The following is a 25002-nucleotide window of genomic DNA, read 5'->3' on the forward strand; positions in this document are numbered from 1 at the left end:
GTAGCAAAATGTAATCCCCTTGCAATAAAGGCCAACATGCCATTTGCCTTTCTAATTGCTTGCAGACATCTCGGGAGGGCTATTGGGGCTGGAGGAAATTAGCGAGAGAGAGACTGAGGCCATGATAAATCAGCGAGCACATGGGTGATGGGTAAACGTAACCATTCTGTGATTCTGTAAGATGACCAACTGTCCAGGGTTTTCCCAGAATTTGGCTTCCCATATCCCAGGGCATTAGTGAATCAGGTGGATTTTTTTTTATACGACAACCGACAATGTTTTCAATCCCACCGTTAGCTTTTAATTCCAGGCTACCGAGATGGGATTTGAACCTGTGTCCCCAGAGCATTAGCCTGACCCTCTAGATGACAAATCCTGTGACATTACCACCAATATCCACGGCGCTGTGAAAATAAATCCGATTGTGCAAGATCTTGGTGTAATGGCCTCAAGCAACCTTCTGCGCATGCCCAGCCCTTTCCACACCTCCTTCCGGTCACGTGCAGCCAGCGACTTCCTGTCGGGCCATGGGCCCGCGCAGCCGCAGTCGCGGGAGAGGGAAGGCCCGTTGTTGTGCGCAACATGGAGTCGCGTGTGGTGCCGAGCGACCTGTACCCGCAGATTTACAGCTTTCTGCTGCAGAACAAGTTCGACAAAGCCGCCAAGCTGTTCCTGAAACAGTCGAACGTGGTGAGTTCCCCGCTCCATATCTTTCGGGAAAAGACGACGAGTGTTTTTTTTAAAACAAAAAAAAAAACCCGCTCCTGCCGGAGTCGGCGGCGTCACACGTGCGGCCTCCTACTCCGGCCCGGGGCCCCAGCAACGCTCCCCGGCCGGAGGGGGCATGCGCAGAGGGAATGGAACGTTCCCTGGGAGCACGCGGAACGCCAGCGACTCCGAAAAGTTCCAAACCCGCCGCGCGTGTTCCCGGGGCACGTTCCATTCGCTCTGCGCGTGCTGCCCATCTGCTGGGCTACCTCAGCACTGTTAACAAGCAGTGGTAATGTTACTGGGTTAGTGAGTGCCCCGGTGGTCGGGGGTGGCTGGGGGGTGGGGAGGGGGGGAGGGGGGCGGGGGAGACGCAGTCACGTGTTCAAATCCCACTACTGGTGCCGGGAAACCGTCACCGATTGCCATTAAGAATCCACCTGGTTCACTAACGTCCTTCCAGGGAAAGAAATTTGGCTTTCTTGCCTGGCCTGGGCTACATGTGACTCCAGACCCACCGCAGTCTGCTTGACTCAACTGCCCTATGAAATGGCCTAATAGGCCCCTCAGTTCAAGGGCAATTAGGGGTGGGCAACAAATGCTGGCCTGCCAACGACGCCCAGGTCCCTTAAAAGAACAAAGGAAGAAAAAGGCTAAGCGTGTTAATGCAATGGCTCATGGTTAACAGGTGCACATGCAATAAAAATGTGTATTATATTATTACACATAACAAAGCTGTGTGTATTATATATGACACTGATTTGGTGGGGGGGAATGTGAAGATTAACTTTTTACACAGCGACAAGTAATGACTTGGATCTTGCTGCCTATGAAGGTGGTAGAAGCAACTTACAGGGTTAGAGTGGATTGCTCTACGTATGTAATAGTCTGCCCATCTCTACACAGGCAGTAACGTTCAGAACTATAAGATTGTTATTGCACCCTTGCCCTTTGTTCTGAGTACAGGGGTGCCACACCAAGCAAGGAAAGGTAGCAGTGTGGGCAGCTCTGTAAAACTTGGAAGATTGACACGTAATAGGTGATATAAGTAGAGAGAGGAATAGAATATTGCTAACTGAAGCAAAGATTGAGGCACTGTATGTCACAAAAACGGGCTGAACATTGGCAGGATAAATATTCAAATCTCTGGGTGACTCTTAGGGCCATCTCAACCTATTAAACCATCCTTGTGTGTTCACTGATTTGGTTAATGAACTGCTACTTACCCTTGCTGAGAATAATTGAGATCATTGGAGTTATGGGAAGATAAGATGTGTGTGTTTCAGATCACTTAGCATTATTTTTCTGTGTGGCTTTGATTTCTTTGCTTCACATGTTTCATGTTTACTTTTGGACTGTCTTATTCTGCTTTCCCCTTCATAAAACTCTTGACTGGCAGTGGACAATTTATAATGTTGTTATGGAGACAGGGAGAGTGATTGCACTGTTTTCAATCTTAATCTGCGTGTTGAAGCCATCATGTGCAATAATTGCAAAGGGCTGGAAGCAAGCAGTAGTGCTGAGATTAATTATTAAAAAGTTACAGCGCGGAAAGAGACCATTCGGCTTATCGTTTCTAAACCAGCTGACAAGGAACCATCCAGCCTAATTCCACTTTACAGCTCTTGGTCTGGTTACAGCGCTCCAGGTGCATATCCAAAATACTTTTTAAATATGAGGGCTTCTGCCTTTATCACCCTTTCAGGCAGTTGGCTCCAGATCCCCACAGCCTTCTGGTTGAAACAATTTCCCATTGAGTCCCCTCTAAACCTAACCAAGGGGAATAGGGCCTTCCTATGCACTCTATTTAGATTCCTCATAATATTATACATTTTAAGATGGTCCCCCCTCAGCCTCCCCTATTCCAAAGACCCTAGCCTGTTTAGTCTTTCCTTGTAACTGATGTCCAGAATGTGTGTGCTTAATCCTCGCAAATCTGCTCTGTATCCTAGGGCACCTGTGCATTGATCTGAAAATTTCTGCACATCAGAAAATGAATCACTTGGAGGTTGTACAGCACAGTGTCTTTTTTCTGTGTTGAGACTTTTTTAACAAAATAGAAACACTGGCAGTACTGACTACTTAGATTTAGCACACATTACCTTATTAAAATGCACTGTCGTTTCTAGGAAGTATTTGTAAATGAGATATGACCACTTCCAAAATCAGGTGTGTATTTACCATTTCTCTGTAAATTTTAATGTTGGAATTTTTCATTTCGGTCTTTATTTCTCTTTGTCTTTGTAGAAAGTTCCAGATCTAAAGTCACCATCTCTTGTGGAGATCTTTGACTTCTGGGTGAAGTAAGTGCTAAATGCTGGTTTTTAGTTTGTTTTTGGGTTTGAATGTCATTCTGTGACCTGAGCACCTAATCTTGGTTGAGGCTACAGTGTGGGAATGCTGCATTGTTGGAGGAATCATTCTTTGGATGAGCTGCTAAGCTTTGGCTCCATCTCCCCATTGCTACAAAGAGCTACAGTCTCTCCTTTTAGCAGGAATCAAAAAAGTGCAACCATTTGCAAAATGATAGGATTGCCTTCATAAATCAGTGCATTTCGTAGTTATTCACTATGACCTGGATGTCACAGTCAGCGACAAAGCGACAGTGCTCGCCACTGACTTCGAATAAAACTGCTCATGCAGTTCCAGCAATCTCTTTGGTGTGAATTTCACCTCTCCCGGTATTACTTTGATTCCAGCGTCAGTCCTAGTCCAGGATTCTCTTAAGGTTAACTTGCGGGTTGAGTCGGTAGTTAGGAAGGCAAATGCAATGTTGGCATTTATTTTGAGAGGACTAGAATATAAAAGCAGGGATGTGCTGCTGAGGCTTTATAATGCTCTGGTCAGACCACATTTAGAATATTGTGAGCAATTTTGGGCCCTGTATCTCAGGAAGAATGTGCTGGACCTGGAGAGGGTCCAGAGGAGGTTCACGAGAACGATCCCAGGAATGAAAGGCTTAACATATGAGGAACATTTGAGGACTCTGGTTCTATACTCAATGGAGTTTAGAAGGATGAGGGGGGATCTGATTGAAACTTACAGAATACTGAAAGGCCTGGATAGAGTGGACGTGGGGAAGATGTTTCCATTAATAGGAGAGGCTAGGACCCGAGGGCATATCCTCAAAGTAAAGGGAAGACCTTTTAGAACAGAGATGAGGAGAAACTACTTTAGCCAGAGTGTGGTGAATCTATGAAATTCATTGCCACAGAAGGCTGTGGAGGCCAGGTCATTGAGTGTATTTAAGACCGAGATAGATAGGTTCTTGATTGGTAAGGGGATCAAAGGTTACGGGGAGGAGGCGGGAGAATGGGGTTGAGAAACTTATCAGCCATGATTGAATGGCGGAGCAGACTCGATGGGCCGAATGGCCTAATTTCTGCTCCTATGCCTTATGGACTTATGGTCAGCTTAAAGGGATCTCTGGCATCTAAAACAGTGATGTAATATCAGGCAGGGTTGGCAGCCAGTCACATTGAAGAATTCTCACAGACAGCAGGCTAGGAAGTAAAAACCACCGAGTATCCTTTGCAAACAACAAAATAAAGTTTAGGGTATACATACAGTATAAGCTTAAGGTAGAAGCTGAAATATCCTAAACTTTATTTTTAAAAAATTTAAGAATCTAGAATTTTTTATATCATAATGGACATGCCATTTTTTAAGGGCCAGAGTGGTTGTCAGGAGGTAGTCATGAACTTAGTATGCTGTTAAAAGCGCAGTTTCACCTCGTTCAACAAGGCATAACTTTTTCATGGGAATTTACATCGAGTGTAATGACGTAAAAGTGGAAGTTCACGTCAATTCAAGTGACTTCAGGTTTCCATCCGCGAGGACATCAATAGTGCATCCTACAAAGGAGCAGGGAATCATTGACGGAAATCCAACCGTTGCTGAGCGTTTGCCAGAAATTGCTGTCAGCTTTGTGGGTGTACTGTAATAATGGCAAATGCTGACAATTCTGCTGTCATTACAACTGCAAAATCCAGGCCCATATGTGAAATGCTCTGTGGTACATTGGAAATGTGATAAGATGATGTAATCTTCCACTATTCATGACCCTGCAGTCTTTTGCTTTATGGTCTGGGAATAACAAAAAAAAAACTGCTTTCAAAAAGGATAGCTATGAAAGCAGTGTTTAATACAACAGTTAATTTGCTACTCCTGTTGCGTTTGATGACCTAGAAAATAGTGTTTTATGTTGCATCTACTGTTAGGCTCATATGTTAAACAGAAAAAAAATGTAAAATTTTCTGTTGTATGGAAATACACCATCCCTGAAAATGAATTCTGAGCCATGTCGCACTTGAAGTAAATAGTAAATCTGTCAGGGTAAATCTTATGAGGGGTTTTTCCTGACAGGAAGTTCATTCTACAGAAGCACTATTGGAGACTTGGGTAGTGATGTCTGGGTGTCTAATTTATGGGGCTCCTGATTTTCTGGCGGTTCATTTTAATTGTTAGAAAATTAGGGAGTTTTGAGCTTCTTGACATCTATCCTGAACTATTAACAGTGGAACTGTTTGATCTTCAGTGTTATGTACGCTGGATTCTTAACCTTTTCAATTTATCACAACAGGTCATCTGATGTAGCAAAGAAAAGGAAGCCTGTACTCAATGGTCCTGCTGCAAAAAAGGCAAAGAAAGATGAAACTTCCAGTAGCTCTGACAGCTCAGACAGTTCTGATGAAGAAAGCAGTACAAAGAAACCAGGTATATCCAAATATGCTAAACTTTTCAAGAAAAGCAGTGTTGCAGGTTCAAGAACAGAATAAACTTTATAGCTATCTACTTTATAGTCTACTGTTAGGTGTGAGTCTACAATTGGGCAGCACTTGTTGAATAATCCTAAAAGCTACACTAACAACTTACTTAAGATAATCAGTCAGGCTCGTAATATAGCCCATTTACACTTGCTAGAAGCATTCTGCAAACAAAAGAAGTACGTTCAAGCCTTGCACTTTTTTCAAATTACACGTTAGCTTGGGCAGCCGATAGTTTCCCCTTTGATTTCTCCATGGCAAAGCCCCAGCCAAAGTCGACTTGCCAACCAATCAACACCCTTTTCTCCTGTAGTATAAATTGTCGTGATCATTTAAAATTTGACGTTCTTGCATTTGTCCTGAGGTGCAAGATGAAACGCTTCATCAACATGTCTCTCATTTCAGCAATATTCATAGTTAACCTATTGGGAGTGCACTTTTCAACAGGGATCCTTGGATAATGATTATGGTGCCAAGCTTCAGTTTCCTTTCTTGTACTTTCTATGCAGCCAGCTCCATATCCTCCTTCCACTTTCTGGATAAGATCAGTTATCTGTACCTGGGGGGTTCCTAATCTCAGGACTACACTGGACAGTACAATTGCATTCTGAACAAGTAAAGGATTTCCAGTGTTCCGATCTGCATCTGGACAGAAAGATTGCAACATAGGCCTGAACGTGTAATTTAGGCTGTAATGCAGTGCATTGATGGATGTTGCTGTTCTTTGAATGAGGCACTGTCTGATTGTTCAAGTTGATGTTAAAGATGCTTTTGTATTAATGGAAAAGCAGAGAGTTGTCGCTGCTGTCCTGGCCAACGTTCTCCCCATAGCATTCGGCTGTTCATGTTGATGCTTTCAGGGTAGGGCTGGTGAATAGTAACTGCCTGCAAAACAGCTATCACTAAAGTCCTAATTCATTGTATGAAACTCTCTGCTCTTTTGCCATAAGATACCAAATAAGTATATATCCTCTAGGCTGTCAAAATAGTTAACTGACACATAATGGGGCAAATTGAAGGAGTGGCAGGTATGCAGTAAATGGACTTAATCCATGCTCTGGTAACTTAAGTATTTTGCTCTGAGTTAGCTGATCTCAGGAGGGGTAGGAACAGTGCTCTAATCTATCCCTGCGGCCACAGGGCAGAAATGGGACATCACTGGGGCATTTTGTTTTGAGAATAGGAGCGGACAATCGTGACATGCAACATAGCTCTTGCCAGCAATGTGTGTAGTCACTTGTGAATAAATGGGACCTGATCCGGGTGAGGTACAGGAGGGTAGCCAGCACCTGGGAATGTTCCCCAGCAAGGAGTCGAACCCTTCGGGAGGGGTGTATTCATGCAACTCGGAGAGGGATGGGGGCAGGGTTGCTTATTGATTACCTAAGACCTACACCACAGTTGTAAATTGACTTTTTCTCCCTCTACATTGCAAGTGGTAGTTACAACAGGATACAAATGTCAACATTTTACTGGAAAGTAAGACATACATTTGTATAGCACCATAAGTCACAGAGTGTTTTCGCCAATTAAGCAATTTTTGAATTGTCACCTTGTTTGGCTGATGATTTTGATGGTTATTCTTCTAGTGAGCAAGCTGCTAACACCCACAGTAACCAAACCTGCAGCTAAAAAGGCTGCTCCAAAGAAGGAAAGTAGCAGCAGCGAAGATTCAAGTTCTTCGGATTCTGAGGAAGAAAAGAAACCTGCACAGGTGAGAAGGCAAGAAGTAATTAGAGCATGTTTATTAAGGAGCAGATAACAAGCCTTTTGGTCAGAGTTGACTGACTATGATGAGCCCATACAGTAAACTTCATGATTCATCTTGTGTGGTAGTGCTACGGGTGGAATATGACTTGAATCATAACCCTCTTGTGCCTGGAGTAAGCAGTCACCAAAAATAGATATACATATAATTGTGCCTTTTTGTTTAACTTCCTTCTTCCTGCAACTGGTCATGCGATCATCTTGCTGAGGTACAAATGTGCGGGAGATGGTCGCCCCTGTGATGCTTTTCTAAAGTGGTCATTGTGTTGAGTGTTGGTGTGCTGTTGGACTGAAGGTGTAATTTCTACCCAGTTCCTGTCCTCACTTAATGTCCAAAGTAAGTCCAGCACAGATCACTGGATTCTTTGTTCTTGGATATCAGTGACACAGGCAAGGGGGCATTTAGTGGCTGTTTGTTTAAGCCAGCTTAACTATTTCATGATTTAAAAAAAAATAGATTACTACTGTGAACAACTAGAAGGCTATGTCGATGAGGAGATGAAGCATGGTGGGGAGGCATGTGTATACAGTAAACACCAGAATAGACCAGTTGGGCTGAATGGCCTTTACTGGCTGTAAATTCTATGTAACAAGTGTTGAAAAAGAGTTTATTTTTATCATTTATTCCTTATTTCTTGGTGGTGGTTGTGGGGAGGGAGGGAGGGGTGGGGTGGCACCCTTGACATTTAGTGCATGCTAAATGTGAAGACAAAGCCAACAGCAAATTGTCTTTTGCTCATTTCCTTTGATTTAGTTTCTGTTCAACTTGTTTGCAGATCCTGCCAGAGTTACTCAGCAGGATTGTTGGCATTCAGCTCTTGTGAACATTTGTTAACTTCTCAGTTCAGTACAAGGGATTATTTCATTTTATCTCTCTTGCACCCCTCCACTCCATCAGAAGACCACCTCTGCTAAAAATCCATCAACTAAAGCACTTGCAGTCAGCAAGCCAGCTGCCAGAAAGAAAGATGAAAGTTCCAGCAGTGAAGATTCGGACAGCTCAGAGGAATGGAAAACTCCTGCAAAAGCCCCTGTGAAACCTGCTGCAAAAGTTCCTGTGAAACCAGGTAGAAGCAACATTGTTAGTTACCAAGCTGGGCGTTTATAACAAGTGGAGGGGATAAGGCAGTTGAAATCTAATTGGGTTACTGTCCCCATATGTTAACGCATGTGAATAGCCAGTGTAAAGGGCCTTTTGATGCCAAGACGTATATTGTAGTGAATTACATTTCTACAAGTGGCATTTTCTATTACACTTCCTGAATTATTCTTTCCCTAAAGCTTATCTTCTATTTTCAGCTTTAAAAACTGCGAACCAAGCAGCCGAGGAGAGTAGTGACGATGATTCCAGTGACGACTCTACTGACTCTGACTCTGCGATGAAGGCACCTGCACAAGTAAATAGTTTTATATTGGCCGTAATGATCTGTGTTGCCGGTTTTGCTCAGTAAGAGTGTTATATATAATTTTTACATTTTAAGAAAGAGGCCTGATTTCCAATATTGTTTGTAGCTGTTATGAGTCCACAAGCTCATCTTTCTTATGCCCGTTTCCCCATCTTTCTTTCTCTGCTTTCCTCCCCCCCTCCCCTGAAATATGTAGGGTTAGGAGCTGATTAGAAAAAGTCAACTTTTACTCTCAATTCATATTATAATTTTAGTACTTTGTGCCTAAAGTCTTGCATAGAGCACACATCTTAAATGCTTTTAAATTCTTGGGATTTAAACAGCATCACATTTATTGCACATAGCTATTTGCTGTGAGAAGATCATAGAATGACACAGAAGGAAGCGATTTGGCTCATCCTATCTGTGCCAGCTTTTCGAAAGAGTTATCCAACTAGTCCCTTGAAATCCCCTGAAATACACCAAGGCTCCTACGACAGCATCTTCCAAACGCCCAACCTTTACCACCTAGAAGCGCAGTAGATGTCTCGGAACTCCGCCACTTGCAAGTTCCCCTCCAAGCCACACTATCCTGACTTGGAAACATATCGCTCTTCCTTCACTGTCGCTGGGTCAAAATTCTGGAACTCCCTCCCTAACAGCACTGTGGGTGTACCTACACCACATGGACTGCAGCGGTTCAAGAAGTCAGCTCACCATCACCTTCTCACAGGCAATTAGGGATGGGCAATAAATGCTGGCCCAGCCAGTGAAGCCCACATTTGTTAAAAGAATTTGTAAAAAAAAAAATTATATCCAACCAGTTCCCTTTTGGAAGGTCCTATTTTTTCTGGGACCAACCTTTTCAGGTGCTGCATTCCAGATCATCATAAGTTACTGTTATAAAAACTAGCTGAGACATAACCAATAATTTCTAAACATTTATCATAATTTCCATAAAGATGAGGGTGGTAGACTGCTGCATTCTCTTAGAGAGGTGTTAGCTGTAGCATTCCAGGACTTGGTGATGATGAAGGAATGGTCAGGTTGATGTGCAGATTTGAGGTACTCTTGTGACTTTGCTGCTCTTGTTCACCTTGGTCAGTTACAAAGCTTTGGGGTGGGACCAGGGGTTTTGTTGTTGAAATGCTAATACTTGCTTCGTAATTACGACCAGTCATTTTTCTGCTCCATACTGTATAGAAAATAATGCCCAAGGCAGCTGTGCCTGCCAAGCCTGCGTCAGCTTCAGGAAAAGTGAAGAATGCAAAACCTGTGACCCCTGCTAAAGCGGTAGCAGCCAATGCAAAGAAGAGCTCAAGCAGTGAAGAGGAGTCTGACAGCTCAGATGATGAGGCACCGGCTGTAAAAACAAAAGCAAAGCCAGGTGAGGAGGAGTGCTCCAATGCAAAAATAAAAGTGGGCTCTTTCCTTAGTGGAGTTACTGCATTTGTAAACTATAGGACTGCATCTGGAACTGGTATGGGTGATGATAAGATGGAAGATTGAAGTTTTGGTATTCCACTTGACAATTGGCCTTTATAATGTGCAAACACCAGATTAAATAGCGTTTATATGGTGAGTTGTAATTTACAATATACAGAGGATTGACCTGTGCATGGAAATTGGTTATGAGCAAGCTGTGGCTCAGTGGTGAATCATTTTCCCCATTCACGCAGCTCCCCTTCATGGTTGATTAACCTGCCAGAACTTGCTGACAAATAAGCACTTGGATAGATGTCAGAGGGTGACCAGCAGGAATTTGTCATCTTCAGAAAGGGAGAAAACTGTCCCAAAAATTGACAGGCGTTTTGATTTTTTTTAACTCCACGTCTTTCCCTGTTAGGTGCTTACAATGCAGTACCACCTCCCACACAGCAGAACAAGAAGGCAGCTGCAGGCAAGAAGACACCACCAGCAAGTGTAGTCAAAAAGGCACCAGCAGCAGTTGTAAGCAAGAAGACACCAGTGACACCTGCTAAAAAGGAAAGCAGCGACTCGTCGGATGACAGCTCAGACAGCAGCACTGATAAGGCACTCATGAAACCAGCTAGTAAGTGCTGAAGTACACCAGTAAGCTGTATAGATTGTTTCAAAATGTAAGCAGACAATTACAGGTGCCTTAATTTTGGAGATTATTGTCCAGCCTGCTAAAAATCCCTCCGTCAAACCCTGTTCCTCTAAAAGTTGGAGTGATTTTTTTATTAGCTTAATCTCTTTCTGTATGCAGTTAAAGCAGGTGATTAGCTCACTTTCAGGAGGTGAGGAATTTGTTCTCTGAATGTGAGTGGCCTTGGCAAGGCTGCATTTATTGTCCATCCTTGTTGGCTTGAGAAGCTGGTGGTGAGCCACCTTGAAGTAATTTTCTTTTTGCAATTGTTTTGCCAGATTGTTAAGCAACTTCAGGAGGATGTTGACTCAGCCATATAGCATGGACTGGAGTTAAGTGTAGACCTGGCAGGTTCCCCACTCTGAAGGATGTTTGAGGTTTTTACTACAAGCCAGTAGCTTTCATGGTCACTTTTCCTGGTGCCAGTCTATAAGTTACTAGATTTATCAAATGTGGTGTGCTATGCTAGGTCACTGTTATAACCACTACATTACTGTGTGCTGACATGTTTAACATGATATAGATTTGTATACCTTGTCTTCTGTTCATTGAATTCTTTGTTAACAGCAAAAATTACACCAGCGAAGCCTGCTCCTGCGCTACCTACAAAAGCAGCTGCTGCTCAGAAAACTGCAGCTAAGGAAGCAGATTCTAGTTCTGACAGCGAGTCCGGTAAGAAAATGTAATTCTGTTAGTCAAGTAAGCTAGCTGTGTATTTTGGTTCTGCTGCCAAAATGAAGTGGAAAGTCTAATCTTCCAGAAAAAGAGACGGGAGTCTTTTCATTTGCACACTGCACAATGTAATTTAGATAAATGCAGCTGCTGTTCAATGTGGAATGTTATTAGTTATGTCCTTAAATGTTAGGGTTTGTGTAATATATGCTACAATATGAAAAAAAAATGATAGTTGGAGCCATTTGTTTTTCTGTCGAGCCCTGAAGCCTTTGTGAAATAAGGGGAGGCAATGGCATAGAGGTAATTTCACTGGACTAGAGAGGCCCAGGCTGATGCTTTGGGGACATGAGTTCAGATCCCACCACGGTAGCCACTGGAATTTAATTCAATTAATAAATCTGGAATTAAAAGCTAGTCTAATGGTGACCATGAAATCATAGTCGATTATCGTAAAAGCCCACCTGGTTCACTAATGTCCTTTAGGAAAGGAAATCTGCCATCCTTGGTCTGGCCTGCATGTGACTCCAGACTCTTAACTTCCCTCTTGAATGGCCTAGCTAGCTACTCAGTTGTATCAAACTGCAATGAAGTCTTTAAAAAAAACCTGATGGACCACCCAGCATCTACCGAGGCCCTGAAAACAACAATGGCACACCCAGCCCTGTGGGCCCTGCAAAGTCCCCCTTACTAACCTCTGGGAGCTTGTGCCAAAATTGGGAGAGCTATTGTACAGACTAGTCGAGCAATTATGTTGTAGCCCAACATAGTCATTCTCATACGTACCATACAAATGATGTCCCAGATACAGCCATCAATATCCCTGGGCATGTCCTGTCCCACTGATAGGACAGACCCACAAGGGGTAGGGTCTCAATGGTACAGGAGGGAGCTGCCCTGGGTGTCCTCAACATTGACTCTGGAACCCATGAAGTCTCATGGGATCAGGTCAAACATGGGCAAGGAAACCTCCTAGTTACCACCCACTGTTCTCCCTCAGCTGATGAATCAGAACGTTTCCATGTTAAGACACTGAGGATGACAAGGGCAAAAAACGTACGCTGGGTTGGGGGCTTCAATGTCTATCACCAAGAGTGGCTAGGTAAAACCACTATTGACCAAGCTGGCCGAGTCCTAAAAGACACAGCCGCTAGACTGAGTCTTTGGCGGGTGGTGAGGGAACTAGCAAGAGGGGAGAACCTACTTGACTTTGTCCTCACCAGTCTACCTCTCGCAGATGCATCTGTCCATGACAGTATTGGTAGGAGTGACCACTGCACAGTCCTTATGGACACCCTCCATGTTGTGTGGCACTATCACCATGCTAAATGAGAGAGATTGCGAATGGATCTAGCAACTGAAAACTGGGCATCCACGAGGCACTGTGGGCCATCAGAATTGTATACAACCACAACCTCTATCCCCACGGCTTGACATATCCCTCACTCTACCATTGACATCAAGCTTGGGGACCAGCCCTGGTTCAATGAAGAGTGCAGGAGGGCATGCCAGAAGCAGCACCAGGCATACCTAAAAATGAGGTGTCAACCTGGTGAAGCTACAACAGGACTGCTTGCATGCCAGAGGAAGTAGCATGTAATAGACAGAGCTATCACAACCAACAGATCAGATCTAAGCTCTGCAGCCCCGCTGCATTGGGTCGTGAATGGTGGTGGACAATTAAACAACTCACTGGAGGAGGAGGCTCCACAAACATCCCCAATGATTGGGGAGCCCAGCACATAAGTGCAAAAGACAAGGTTGAAGCATTTGCAGCCATTTTCAGCCAGAAGTGCCGAGTGAATGATCCACCTCTGCCTCCCCCTGAGGTCCCCAACATGAAGAATGCCAGTCTTCAGCCAATTCAGTTCACTACACATGATATCAAGAAATGGTTGAAGCCTCTGAGTACTGCAAAGGCTATGGGCCCTGACAACATTCTGGTAATAGTATTGAAGTCTTGTGCTTCAGAACTAGCCAAGTCCCTAGCTAGGCTGTTCCAGTACAGTTACAACACTGGCATCTACCTAGCAATGTGGAAAATTGTCCAGGAAGTCCTGTATACAAATAGGACAACTCCAATGTGGCCAATTACTGCCCCATCAACCTACACTTAATTCTCCATCATTTTGCTGATTTTTCTCACCAGCGCTATCAAGTGGCACTTGCTTAGCTATAATTTGCTCAATGACACTGTGTTCCATCTAGGCCACTCGCTCCTGACCTCATTACAGTCTTGGTCCAAACGTGGACAAAAGAGCTGAACTTGGTGGGGTGAGAATGAATACCCTTTACATGAAGGCAGCATTTGATCAAGTGTGGCATCAAGGAACCGTAGCAAAACTGAAGTCACTGGGAATCGGGGAGAAAACTCTGCACTGGTTGGAGTCATACCTAGCACAAAGGAAGATGGTTGTGGGTATTGGAGGCGAAATCATCTCAGTCCCAGGACATCAGTGCAGGAATTCCTCAAGGTAGTGCTCTTGGCCCAACCATCTTCAGCTGCTTCAAAGTGGGGATATTTGTTGATTATTGCACAATGTTCAGCACCATTTACGACGACTCAGATACTGAAGCAGTCCAGGTCCAAATGCAGCAAGACCTAGGCAATATTCATCCTTGGGTTGATAAGCGGCAAGTAACATCCAAGCCACACAAGTGCCAGGCAACGTCCATCTCCAACAAAAGAGTATTTAACCATCTTCCCATGCTATTACCATCGCTGAATCCCCCAATTATCAACATCCTGGGGGTTATCATTGACCAGAAACTGAACTAGATCAGCCATATAAATACTGTAGCTACAAGAGCAAGTCAGAGGCTGGGAATTCTGCAGAGGGTAACTCTCCTCCTGACTCCCCAAAGCTTGTCTGCCATCTACATGGCACAAGTGGAATGCTCTCCACTTGTCTGAATGAGTGCAGCTCCATTAGCACTCCAGAAACTCAACACCATTCGGGGCAAAGCAGCCCACTTGATTGACAACACATCCACCACCTTAAATGTTCATTCCCTCCACCACTGGCACACATTGGCAGCAGTGTGTGCCGTCTACAAGATGCACAGCAGAAACTCACCAAGGCTCCTTGGGCAGCACCTTCCAAACCCATGACCTCTACCACCTAGAAGGTCAAGAGCAGCAGATACAGGGGAACTCCACCAGCTGCAAGTTCTCCTCCAAGTCACACACCATCCAGATTTGGAACTATATTGCTGTTCCTTCATTGTTGCTGGGTCAAAATCCTAGAACTCCCTCCTTAAACAGCACTGTGGGTGTTCCTACGATACATGGACTGCAGCGGTTCAAGAAGGCAGCTCGCCACTTCTCAAGGGCAATTAGGGATGGGCAAAGAATGCTGGCCTAGCCAACGATGTCTACATCCCATGAATGAATTTTAAAAATATATAATTTAATCTCCCTTTCTGGGACACCCAGCAAATATTCACGTAAATCATTTCTTAATTTTGGAGCAATAGCATCAGCTTGACAAATTTCTATCATACAAAATTAATTAATGGCAACAGGTAACCGAGTTTGGCAAATCTTTTGGGTTTAATAGTGTCTTAGGATTGTTTTAATGCATGTTTTCGACACCTTCATTTCCTGCTCCCAAGGAAGGCTATAATCAGAAACATTGAAGTGATGTAAATCTGCCCTGGCGTTAATGTGCATTAGTTTTTGCTATGTGGTTTAGTTGATTTTTCTGTATGTTTAGAATAGATTCTAAGGTGTTACCAGTGTGTATTCTGCATTGCCCAATTTTTTTGATTGAGGTAATATGGACTGAGGATAGTAGAAGGAAATAAAGTTCCCTGAAATCTTTTGTGTATGGACAATTTCTTTAATTGCACATTTTCTTTAAAGTTTTCTGCATGGCCGCACACATGATACTTTAAAGGTGTCACTGTATCCTGGTCTTCACAGGAACTTGCTGGTTGCTGCGTGGCTATGCAACTCAAGGGACAGCATCCGACAGCTGGTCAAGTCAGCTGTATGTGCTCCAACATAGTCACTTCCAAAGAGAGAGCCTGGTTCATCCTAATGCCTGAGCTGATTCACAGTGACGTGTGTATTGTGCTGACTCTGCTCTCAGACAATCGAGACCAATAAGATATGGTCAAAGTAACCCAAACAATGTTCACTCAAATATACACACTGGAGACCAATAATTTAAAACCAGCTGTTTTTTACAGTGGTGATCCCTTCCTTCATTCACTTTGATGGATAGTACCATTCTTATTTTTGTTTATAAAGGAACATTGTAGGTGTCGTACTGGGCTCTGTGGTAGCATAGCCTTTGAGTCAGAAGGTTCTGGGTTTACATCTGGCTCCTAGAAACCGGAGTACAATGTAGTCCAACAGCCAGTACTGTCTTTCAGGCAAGAATCTTTGTTTCTCATTTTATTGCTGTTTGAAGGATTTTGCTACATATACAACAATGGTGTCTGTTTGCCGGCATATCAGTTTATTGTAATCCCTTGTTAATTCGAGAGTAAGGTAGATTAATAGCTATGTCTGTAACATTCACAGATTCTGAAAGTTCTGAAGAAGAACCCAAAGCAAAGATTACGGCAAAGGCTACACCAAAACCAGCCACAAAGCCCAAACCAAAGCCAGACATGAAGCCCACATCAAAACCAGCTGGAAAGTCTCTGGCTCAAGCAAAGAAAGCAGAGAGCAGTTCAGAAACTGACAGCTCTAGTGATTCTGATGAAAAGAGTGCGGCTGCTCCAGCCATCCGTCCAGCTGCTATATCAGCTGCTGTGCGTGTAAAACCAGGGAAGCAAAATACTCCAGTGGCTAAGGCTGCTGCTGACGACAGCAGCTCAGATTCCGATGACTCCAGCAGTGAGGAGGAGGTGAAACATACAGCAAAGGTGCAGACTCCTACCAAAGGAAAGTCTCCTGCGACAGCTAAAACCAAATCCCCGGCAGTGACAGCTAAAACCAAATCCCCGGCGGTAACTGGAAAAGGCAAATCACCAGTGACTGGAAAAGCAAAACTCCTGGCCGTGGCCAATAAAAATGAAACTAGCAGCTCTGAAGAAACTTCAAGTGATGATGAGCCTCAACTGAAAACTCAGGTTGGACAACTGAAGAAAGTGGTTACTGCTCTGTCTCCAAAAACTGCAAACACTGCAGCCAAGAAAGCTAAAAGCAGCAGCAGCAGCTCGGAAAGTTCAGAGTCAGAGGAAGAGAGCTCAAAAGGAAAACCAAATGATGTGAGAACACCACCGTTGATATCAGCCAAGAAGACAGCAGAGAGCAGCTCTGAAGATAGCTCCTCTGAAGACGATGAGAAAAACAACACCAAGTCTGTAAATGGTGAGTTTTACTTGTCACTTTTTAATTAATTGATAAGTTTGGGTGCAGGGGAAAGGTGGACAGTTGGGTGAAGCCAAAGTCGGGTCTTAAAAGTCTGTTTGGCTTGACATCTGGTAAGTTCTTGGTATTGATTTGATAGCATCAAGTTAAAGCGAAACTCTTGTGGGATTGGCGCATTAAAATGTTACAAGGGTGGCTTTGACTGGTAACCTGAGAAGCCTGCCTGATTCGTCTTATCAGTGTACGTTTCTCAACTTGTGAAAGTCATCCAAACTCAGTCACTCTGAGCAGCTGCCAGCGCTCTAAATGCAAGATGTAAAGGATAACTGGGTAAACCAGGGATAGTTCTCCCAGCTTCATTTGCACAAATTGCACGTTTTATGCTCAGCACCCCCCCACCTGTACCCCCAGTTTTATTCTTACCTTGTACCCTGGTTGTTTACAGTTCATCAGTACCAACCATCATGCTTCATATTTGCATTTTAGAGCTTTGGCAGCACATGTCTAATAGTTTAACTGTGCTGCTCCTTTCCAGCAAGGGCAGCCTGCCAGGAGCTAAAGATGGTGCTGTTCTCTTGCTCCCAACACCCCCACCCCCCAACCACCACCACAAGCACAACTTTGATTCAGCTGACCCGTTTCTAATGCACAGCATTTGAAGCTTGCTTACATGCATAAGCAACCCTGAGGATGTGACTGATATGTATCCAAGCATTCTTGCAGATTTAAGGGTGACAGTTTGAAGTAGGTGGATCAGTTCAGTAGGAAAGAGCTTTTCTTCTAGGTCATGGAACAAATGCAGTGCCCATTTTCTGCTCTGATAGTTGTGCAGGTAACGGCTGAAGTAAAGGTGGCAGGACCCTGCCCAATCCCTGGGAGCTGTGTTGGTGTCCTCTTACTTGTCCACTGTCTGCGTCCATTAAACCAGTTTGGGAAAACGCTAGAAAATTACATTTTAAGAATGGGAGGAGTTAAGTCCAATGGGCCTTGTTTTTTTTCTTCCATTATCACTGGTTGGTTTTGCTGGGTCTAAAAACCGCCTGTGCATCCTGACTGGTTGGGTGATGTGTTTTTACAAGGTATATGTACAAGGTTCTTCTGGCTGTCTTTTTTATGCCACATTTATGCTGGCAGAGCTTTCACCAACTGGAAATGACTGATTGTCATTGGGTGCTCAAAAGGAGCAATTGTTTGTGTGCTCAGGTCTTCCTACTGTGTCAGCTGTGGCTCAGTTAACAGCATTCTTGCCTCGGAACCACAAAAGATTGTGCTTTCAGATCCCCACTCCAGTAACTTGAGTAGAAAAACCTAGGCTGACACTCCAATAGATTTCTGAGGGAGTGCTACAATGTGGCAGCGCTGTCTTAGGACAAGATGGTGAACAATGGAGATTGCATAGCACTATTTCAAAGAACAGCAGGGAAGTTTTTCCTGGTGTCCTGGCAATATTTAACCCTTAATTAGCATCACTAAAACAGGTTGTCTGGTCATTATCATTATTGCTGTTGGTGGGAGCTTGCTGTGTGCAAATTGGTTGCTGTGTTTCCTACATGTGAATGCACATCAAAAAATACTCCATTGGCTGTAAAGCATTTTGAGATAACCTGGCTTTGAGGCCACAATCAGTTCAGCCATTATCTAATTGAATGTTAGAGCAGGCTGAGGGGGCACATGGCCTACTGCTGCTGCTCCTAGTTTGTATGTATATAAATGCAAGTGTGTATTTCATTCTCTACTGCAATAATGAACCTCTTTTGGCAGATTGAAAATTTAGTGCACAGGTACTCTTTATTTATCATAGAATAGGGAAATGTTGTGCTAGCTTCCCTGGTGGTTTAGTGGATAATTGCATTTTCTTGTGTGTATGAAACATTGCAAGTTTGAAGTTCGCAGATTGGGTGTTCTGTGCCGAGTTAGCTAATCACAGCCAGACCAGCAGTTTACATGTAACATTTGGCCTTGTGTTTTTATCGAGGAAGTGTAAAAGCCAGTCAGACTCCAGCTCCTGATATATTCCACTGACTCCTGGGTGTATCTGCTGGTTCATATTGGCACTGTTCAGAACACGTCGTTTGGCCAATAGGAGGAAATGTTAGGTTACTGCTACCATGCAAATGTGTTTCAGTTCTCGCTCCTGAAGAGCTCCCCGTGTTATACCAGTGCAACCCTGCACATTTCACATGCCAGCTGGCCTAGTGGGTGACAGCTTAAGACACTTCAAAGGCATGTCACTTGGGAACCCTCAAGAGTATCAGTAAATTATTGCTCCACAATTTTAAACCGGGCACCAGAGATAAAAGCACTGCCTTCATACCAGTCTTCATACATCCTCCTCACTATTTAAATTGTTAAGAATTTGATTTCTGCTAATGTTTTCTATCATGCTTCCAAAACATGACAATAGTTTTGATATGTTTTCATCTATACTATGACAATGCTTATTGAACAATGAGTAGCTTGTTTTAACATAAGCCTCACACAGCAGTAGCATGCTCTTGAATGAGTTTAATTGGAGCTGGTTGTGAATTATAACCTGGGAGTTCATTGCCAGTTGTGTGCAGATTTCATGGCTAACACTGATGTTTGTGATTGCTTATTGTGTTAGGTACAGTAAATACTAAGAGGAAAAGGGAAAGCTCCTCCTCATCTTCATCTGAATCAGAGGATGGAAAAGGTGGTTCGACCGCAGCAAATCAAAAACTGCAAGTGAAAACGCCAAACACTGTACCGAAAACAAAAAAGGTGAAGACATTTTGGAAAGAATATTTGCCTATCTTTTATAGGAATGTAATTCTAGTTTCACCGTAGTTTGAAATGCATTTAATCATTTTGCATGGAGATAATAGTTCATATAAAGATGGTTCATATCTCTTCAGAACTTCTGGATTTAAACTGTCATACCATACGTGACTCTAATTTATTCCCTATTTCAGAAAACCTTACAGTCCATGTTGACACCTGGAGTTAAGGTATCATTCTTTATAGTTTTATGATTTCTTGAACTATTCATTCTTATTTTGCTAATTTTCTACCTCCTGCATCCTGGTCTGAGTGGTTAATCTTCCTGTGTGTTCCTTTTTTAAACATTGTTCTCCACCTTTATGGAGCGCAACACACTTAAGCCCAGTTCCATTCCTATCATGTGTGTTTTCCAGCAGCGATCACTGGGCTGTGATTGTGAGTTGGAGCATTGTTATGTTCCCAAACCCTGGGTGGCATTCTGGTGTGTGGCTCAGCTGCACTCTGGACTTGCACGTTCCACAAGACTGTTTGCTCTAGGCACTCGGAACTTTTTGTAAAATAAAAAACTCGTCAACAGTGCCTGTTTTCTGCAGCTGTAGCTGCTGACCCCAGATCACATGTTGAGTGAAGTTGTAGCGACAGCTTACACTGTGCTGCAAGATTCAAGAGCATGGTGTCTGAGCATTGTGTCTGCCCAGATAATGACTTCACCTGAATAGAATAAAATCAAATAGTGTAAAAACTCATGAGAGTTTGCGCAGAACAGGCTTGTGTCTACAACTATATTGTGTTCATGAATCCACGATCTTGTGTGCGAGTTCAAAAGTCCCTTCGCCCCTCTGGGAGGTGAGTCGCTGCTGATTACACTCGTTCTGGGTTTGGGAATGTGTAGTGGTTCAGCATATTGCACCCATGGTAACATTAATCCAGTGTTAAACACCTGACTAGCAGTCAGATGATGCTACAGTTCTGCTCTGCTGCTGCAGAAATTACCAACGACTTTGAACAGAGGATAAGTGCTTCAAGAGCCTCTAACATCACCATGAAGGGGGTTTCTTTCCCCTTTTTATACTACCCCATCTTTGCACCTTGACATCCTGTTGTTCCTGTCCCAATCATTAACAGTGTATGCTTGAGTCAGGCAGACATGACATTTAAGGTTTTGCCAATGAGTTTATGTAGAAACCTGGATATATCTTCACTTCAGCAAAATTATCTCAGTGCCAAGTCCATTCCGGGCGTGAGCTTCAGGCCACATTGTTTTAATTTTTTGTTTATAAATGTCCTTTATCAATTGAATGATCGGAATATAGGCTGTTGAATGCACTGCTGTCATGATTTATTTTAGAATATTTGATCTGTAAAATTGGTCTGGTAAGCGTGAAGCAAGCCAGTTGCTTTGGTATTATCCTCATTATGAAAGCTGTATTTTTATGTATCAGTAAAGAGCACAAAGGGATGAATGAGGGGAAATCTGCATGGTGCAACTTTTTCCTTCTGTTTGCCTCAAGTTCAGCATTGACCTCACAATAACGTAAGTTGAAGTATTCTCTTAGATTTGTGGATCCTGTTAGAGCGGCAACTGCAAACATTTATTACAACAAGGCTGCTGAGCGTTGGCACCAGGTACCTTTGTCACTGCAACTGAATTTTATGGTGCTGTTCTCGCTGAACTAAATCTCTCTTTTAGAATTTATACACTGGAAGGTGGAATCAGATCATCTTCACAGTTACCCTTTAATGTAAAACATGTAGCATGTGATAATGTACTTTGTTCCCTGTTTTTCTTTTTGTGTAAAGAGCCCTCAACCTAATACTCCTTTCCGTAGAGTAAGAGAAGATGAAATTGAAATTGATCCACGCCTTTCAAATAATTCATTCACTGCAAAGGTAAGGCTGGATTCAGTCAAATCTGTGCTCAGTGCTATGAATAAGCAACCTTGTACATTTTAAAGCTAATGCATTTGTTAACAGTACAGAAATAACCAGTGGTACCATTAGTGGATGGTACATGTATCAACAATGCATTACTTATGTGACGAGTAACAAGGGCTGTTTCCAGTATGTGGGATGGTATATAGGCTGGTGATTACCTACACTGCACTGAGAGTAACTATTATATTAGTAAGTGAGAGAAAATCATATATTGTCCCTTGGTTATGTGTACAAGAGGAAAATATTTACACCATCAATTTATTCCAACCTTTTTCTGTTTGAACTTTACCATATTTTATTTCAAGGTTATTACTTTTTTACAACACAATCAAGGGCAATTGCAAGTACAATTGCCTTTGGGATTAGGGTGGAGGGGTAGGGTGGTGGTGTGCAGTTCACTGCAGCCAGGAATGGGAACTATAGCTATTTAGAACTTGCTTTCTTTCCCAACTTGGGGCTACTGTATCATTGCCAGAGCTACTGTAGTTAAAATCGACTTCCTCAATACTGACCAGTAATTGAATCTGGTCTTGTCTGGTGTGCATGTTGGTATGCCTATGGGGGAATCCCTGTAAAATCAGTTTAGTGACATGTAGAGTACCCTTTGGAATTTACGATTCTCAGGTCATGCTACCAGGTTTGGCCAGTAAGAATAGGAAGTATTAATGGTCTCAAAGTGCTATTTGTGATGGACTGAAATAAAATCTGTTGAGGATTAATTCTAGTGAGAGTAACACTATTGCAGGTTTGTGCCCATTCTAGATTTCACTTGGGATGAAGCAGTGCATTGATAGGAAAGGGGGAATTATCCACAACTCATGCTGCTGGCTATTATCCAGTGCGATCTACTTGGAAATGCATGTATGTGGCTGTCAGCTGAAGGTAACATCAGGCTATGCTTAACTGCACCCCACGGTTGTCTGACACTCACTCGAGAGTTAGCAGAGACTTGGGGCTCTGTCTGTGAAAAGAGGGATGATATAGCTTGAACCGCAAAGGATTGTAATGTGACTTACCATTCAGTCAAACCAGATACCGTTAGAACTGTGGCCAAGCTCCCTCAGTTGTATAGTTTATTATCTCATAATTCTACTAAATTCTTAACCCATAAAGATAGCTGGACTTTGAACTTGTTTTGAAAAATTAGTCAAAGACCAGGTCTGAATTCTGGTAACTTTGTGAATTGAGTTTAATTTGCTGCCTTACAGCTCTTTAGTATCTTCTCAAATGTTCTCAAACTGACCATTTTGAATTTTCTGAAGCTTTTCCTCCTCCATTATGTGTTGCACACTAAACATTGATTATTTGTGTTATAGAAAGGAGCATCAGGAGACTGGGGCGAAAAGGCCAATCACGATTTAAAATTCACAAAAGGAAAATCCTTCAGACACGAAAAGACTAAGAAAAAGCGTGGGAACTATCGGGGCGGGGCCATCAATATGTCTGTGAATTCCATCAAATTCGACAGTGACTGAGTGGAAACTGTGTAACACTCTATTGTAAAATTATAGAATTTAAATCTTTATATATGGTTAATTCTTGGAGTGTATAGTTCCAGTATCTTTTTTAAAATCCTTCATTAATCCTCTGGAAGTCAGACCGCTCTTTCCAGGGGATATTGCTCATATTTAAAATGAAGTTTGTTTTCTTTTGATGGAAATGTTTGTTTTAAGTGAGATGTTAACTTCATCCCTAACAGTAAACGTCAAAACAAACGCCAGAAATGTAGCTTTTTAAAAAGGGAACTGGCAATAATATGATCCTTTTTTTGAGTGTCAGCATTGTACTGTTGTTCTTTATTAGATTTGAGGAGCAAAAATTATGGAAATTTCCTGTGTAGAAGTAACATTTAATAAACCATGTCTGAGCTAAGTTTTTAATAAAAGACCTTTGCCTTTCATTGATTTGATCACTGATGTATTATACAGCCAGGTTGTGGAATTTAAGTAAGTGCAACAAGGACAAGTTTTAAAAAGTGAGTATGCACGATTGCAATATTGACCAAGGTACAAACAGCAGATTCCTGTGGATTGTGCATAATCTACTAACCTTGCTATCTTTTGTAGCTTCACAAAAGCACAGAAGTTCTGGCCTGTTGTAGATCACTGCACAAAATGCCTACAGCCTGGTGACTTTCCAAACAGGGCAGATCACTCAAATGGTGACAGCTGGTTAAGCCTGTAAGGAGAATTGTTACATATTTGTATCTCAGAAATCTACAGGAATGCCTAACATTAGTGGAGAAAATAATCTGCATAAAATTTCTTAGTCAGACATCTGCTTTTGGTGTTGCCACCAAATAATTGAGAGATGTCTGTCCACTATTATGTGAATGACTGTGTCCACAACAGAGTCGCCAATAAGCATTTGAGAGATTACACATGCTGTTAGAATTCCTAGGCTTGAGAAGGCTCAGCTACACCAGTCATTGGCTTTCATTAATACACCATCAATGTAGAACAGTTATTCAATAGGATTTTTATGTTTCCCAAACTTGTGGAGACCAGATATTCACCACTAGCTACAAAATATATATGCACAATCTTTTGAGAATAGATTTGAGATTTTAAATAGTAAGTAATCAAGAGCGCAATATCTTCACTGCCAGAGCCAGGAGAGCCCTTGAAAGGGGTTTTGCAATTCAACTGCTGTACCACTCTGTGTGGTGACAATGTGTTAACGGAAATGTTCTGTTTCTAACAGTGTGCTCTGTTTACTTTAAAAGAATTTGTTCAAAAATTGTCTCCATCAGAATTGATATATTAAGAGACTTGGGGAAGGAAAAGAATCAATCTCTACATACTGGCTCCTGCGCTTTGACTCTAGCTTTACGCTCTGTCGCCTGCCATTTCTGAACATAGCGTCCAGATATTTAATAGACCTTTGGCTCATGGCCAACCTCCTATAATCTTGCCTTTAATGCCAAGAGCGCCGTATTCTTTTCATTCACTCATTTCAACTGACCTATTAAGATGATGGCTGTACGTAGTTGGATGTTACTGCACCGCCCAGCTTGCCAAAACTGCATATTTCAACCCAACTTGACAGCTATCTCGTGCTGTCTGTCGCTCAGGCACCTCAACTGTTGGAAAAAATGCTAGCCACGAGTCAAACAAAACCAAATTCTTCAGCTAGCAGATTCTGTGTCACTGGATTCCGCAAGAAAATTTGGAGAGCAATCTGACTACTGTCCAGAAGGCTGGCCCTGCTTTCACACTGCTTCACTAAAAGGTCTTGCATATCTAAATGTATCATTGTTTAGAAGCACCCAGAGAGAACGGCAACAGGGAAGGTAGCAATGGTGGGCTATTTTTCTTGTTTCATTGAGCAAGTAATATTTCAGCTTCTGGATCGTTAGAAACCCAACAACAACTATATTCTGAAAAACATCATCATGGTCTGACTGATGTGAGACTCCTGGTTTTGTTTGACTCGTGGCAGTTGAGGTGCCTGAGCGACAGACAGCACGAGATAGCTGTCAAGTTGGGTTGAAATATGCAGTTTTGGCAAGCTGGGCGGTGCAGTAACATCCAAATATGTCCAGCCGTCATCTTAATAGGTCAGTTGAAATGAGTGAATGAAAAGAATACG

General features: G+C 42.8%; 1 protein-coding gene across 2 annotated transcripts; it reads left to right on the plus strand.

The window, feature by feature from the left end:
• The first annotated feature begins 527 nt into the window (after positions 1–527).
• On the plus strand, positions 528–23311 carry nolc1 (nucleolar and coiled-body phosphoprotein 1). Of its 2 annotated transcripts, none has more exons than XM_041176201.1 (14): positions 528–690; positions 2956–3011; positions 5291–5424; positions 7064–7188; positions 8140–8308; positions 8541–8638; positions 9830–10013; positions 10473–10679; positions 11304–11408; positions 15940–16734; positions 19340–19476; positions 19668–19703; positions 21277–21366; positions 22728–23311. In XM_041176201.1, the coding sequence occupies exons 1-14, from the start codon at positions 583–585 to the stop codon at positions 22884–22886; spliced, it is 2403 nt and encodes an 800-aa protein (XP_041032135.1). In that variant the 5' UTR covers positions 528–582; the 3' UTR covers positions 22887–23311. The 2 variants fall into 2 exon arrangements, with proteins under 2 accessions (XP_041032135.1, XP_041032136.1); XM_041176202.1 differs by having other exon boundaries at positions 21306–21366.
• Positions 23312–25002: the final 1691 nt, after the last annotated feature.

The sequence above is a fragment of the Carcharodon carcharias genome, chromosome 28 (assembly GCF_017639515.1).
Source record: "Carcharodon carcharias isolate sCarCar2 chromosome 28, sCarCar2.pri, whole genome shotgun sequence".
Lineage (NCBI taxonomy): Eukaryota > Metazoa > Chordata > Chondrichthyes > Lamniformes > Lamnidae > Carcharodon > Carcharodon carcharias.

What these genes read in the sequence shown, in the direction of transcription:
- nolc1 (XM_041176201.1), top strand. Translation starts at nt 583, where the DNA reads ATGGAGTCGCGTGTGGTGCCGAGCGACCTGTACCCGCAGATTTACAGC. An exon ending in AAGCAGTACAAAGAAACCAG is followed by an intron (nt 5,425 to 7,063) that starts GTATATCCAAAT and finishes TTATTCTTCTAG; the next exon opens with TGAGCAAGCTGCTAACACCC. An exon ending in AAAAGTTCCTGTGAAACCAG is followed by an intron (nt 8,309 to 8,540) that starts GTAGAAGCAACA and finishes TTCTATTTTCAG; the next exon opens with CTTTAAAAACTGCGAACCAA.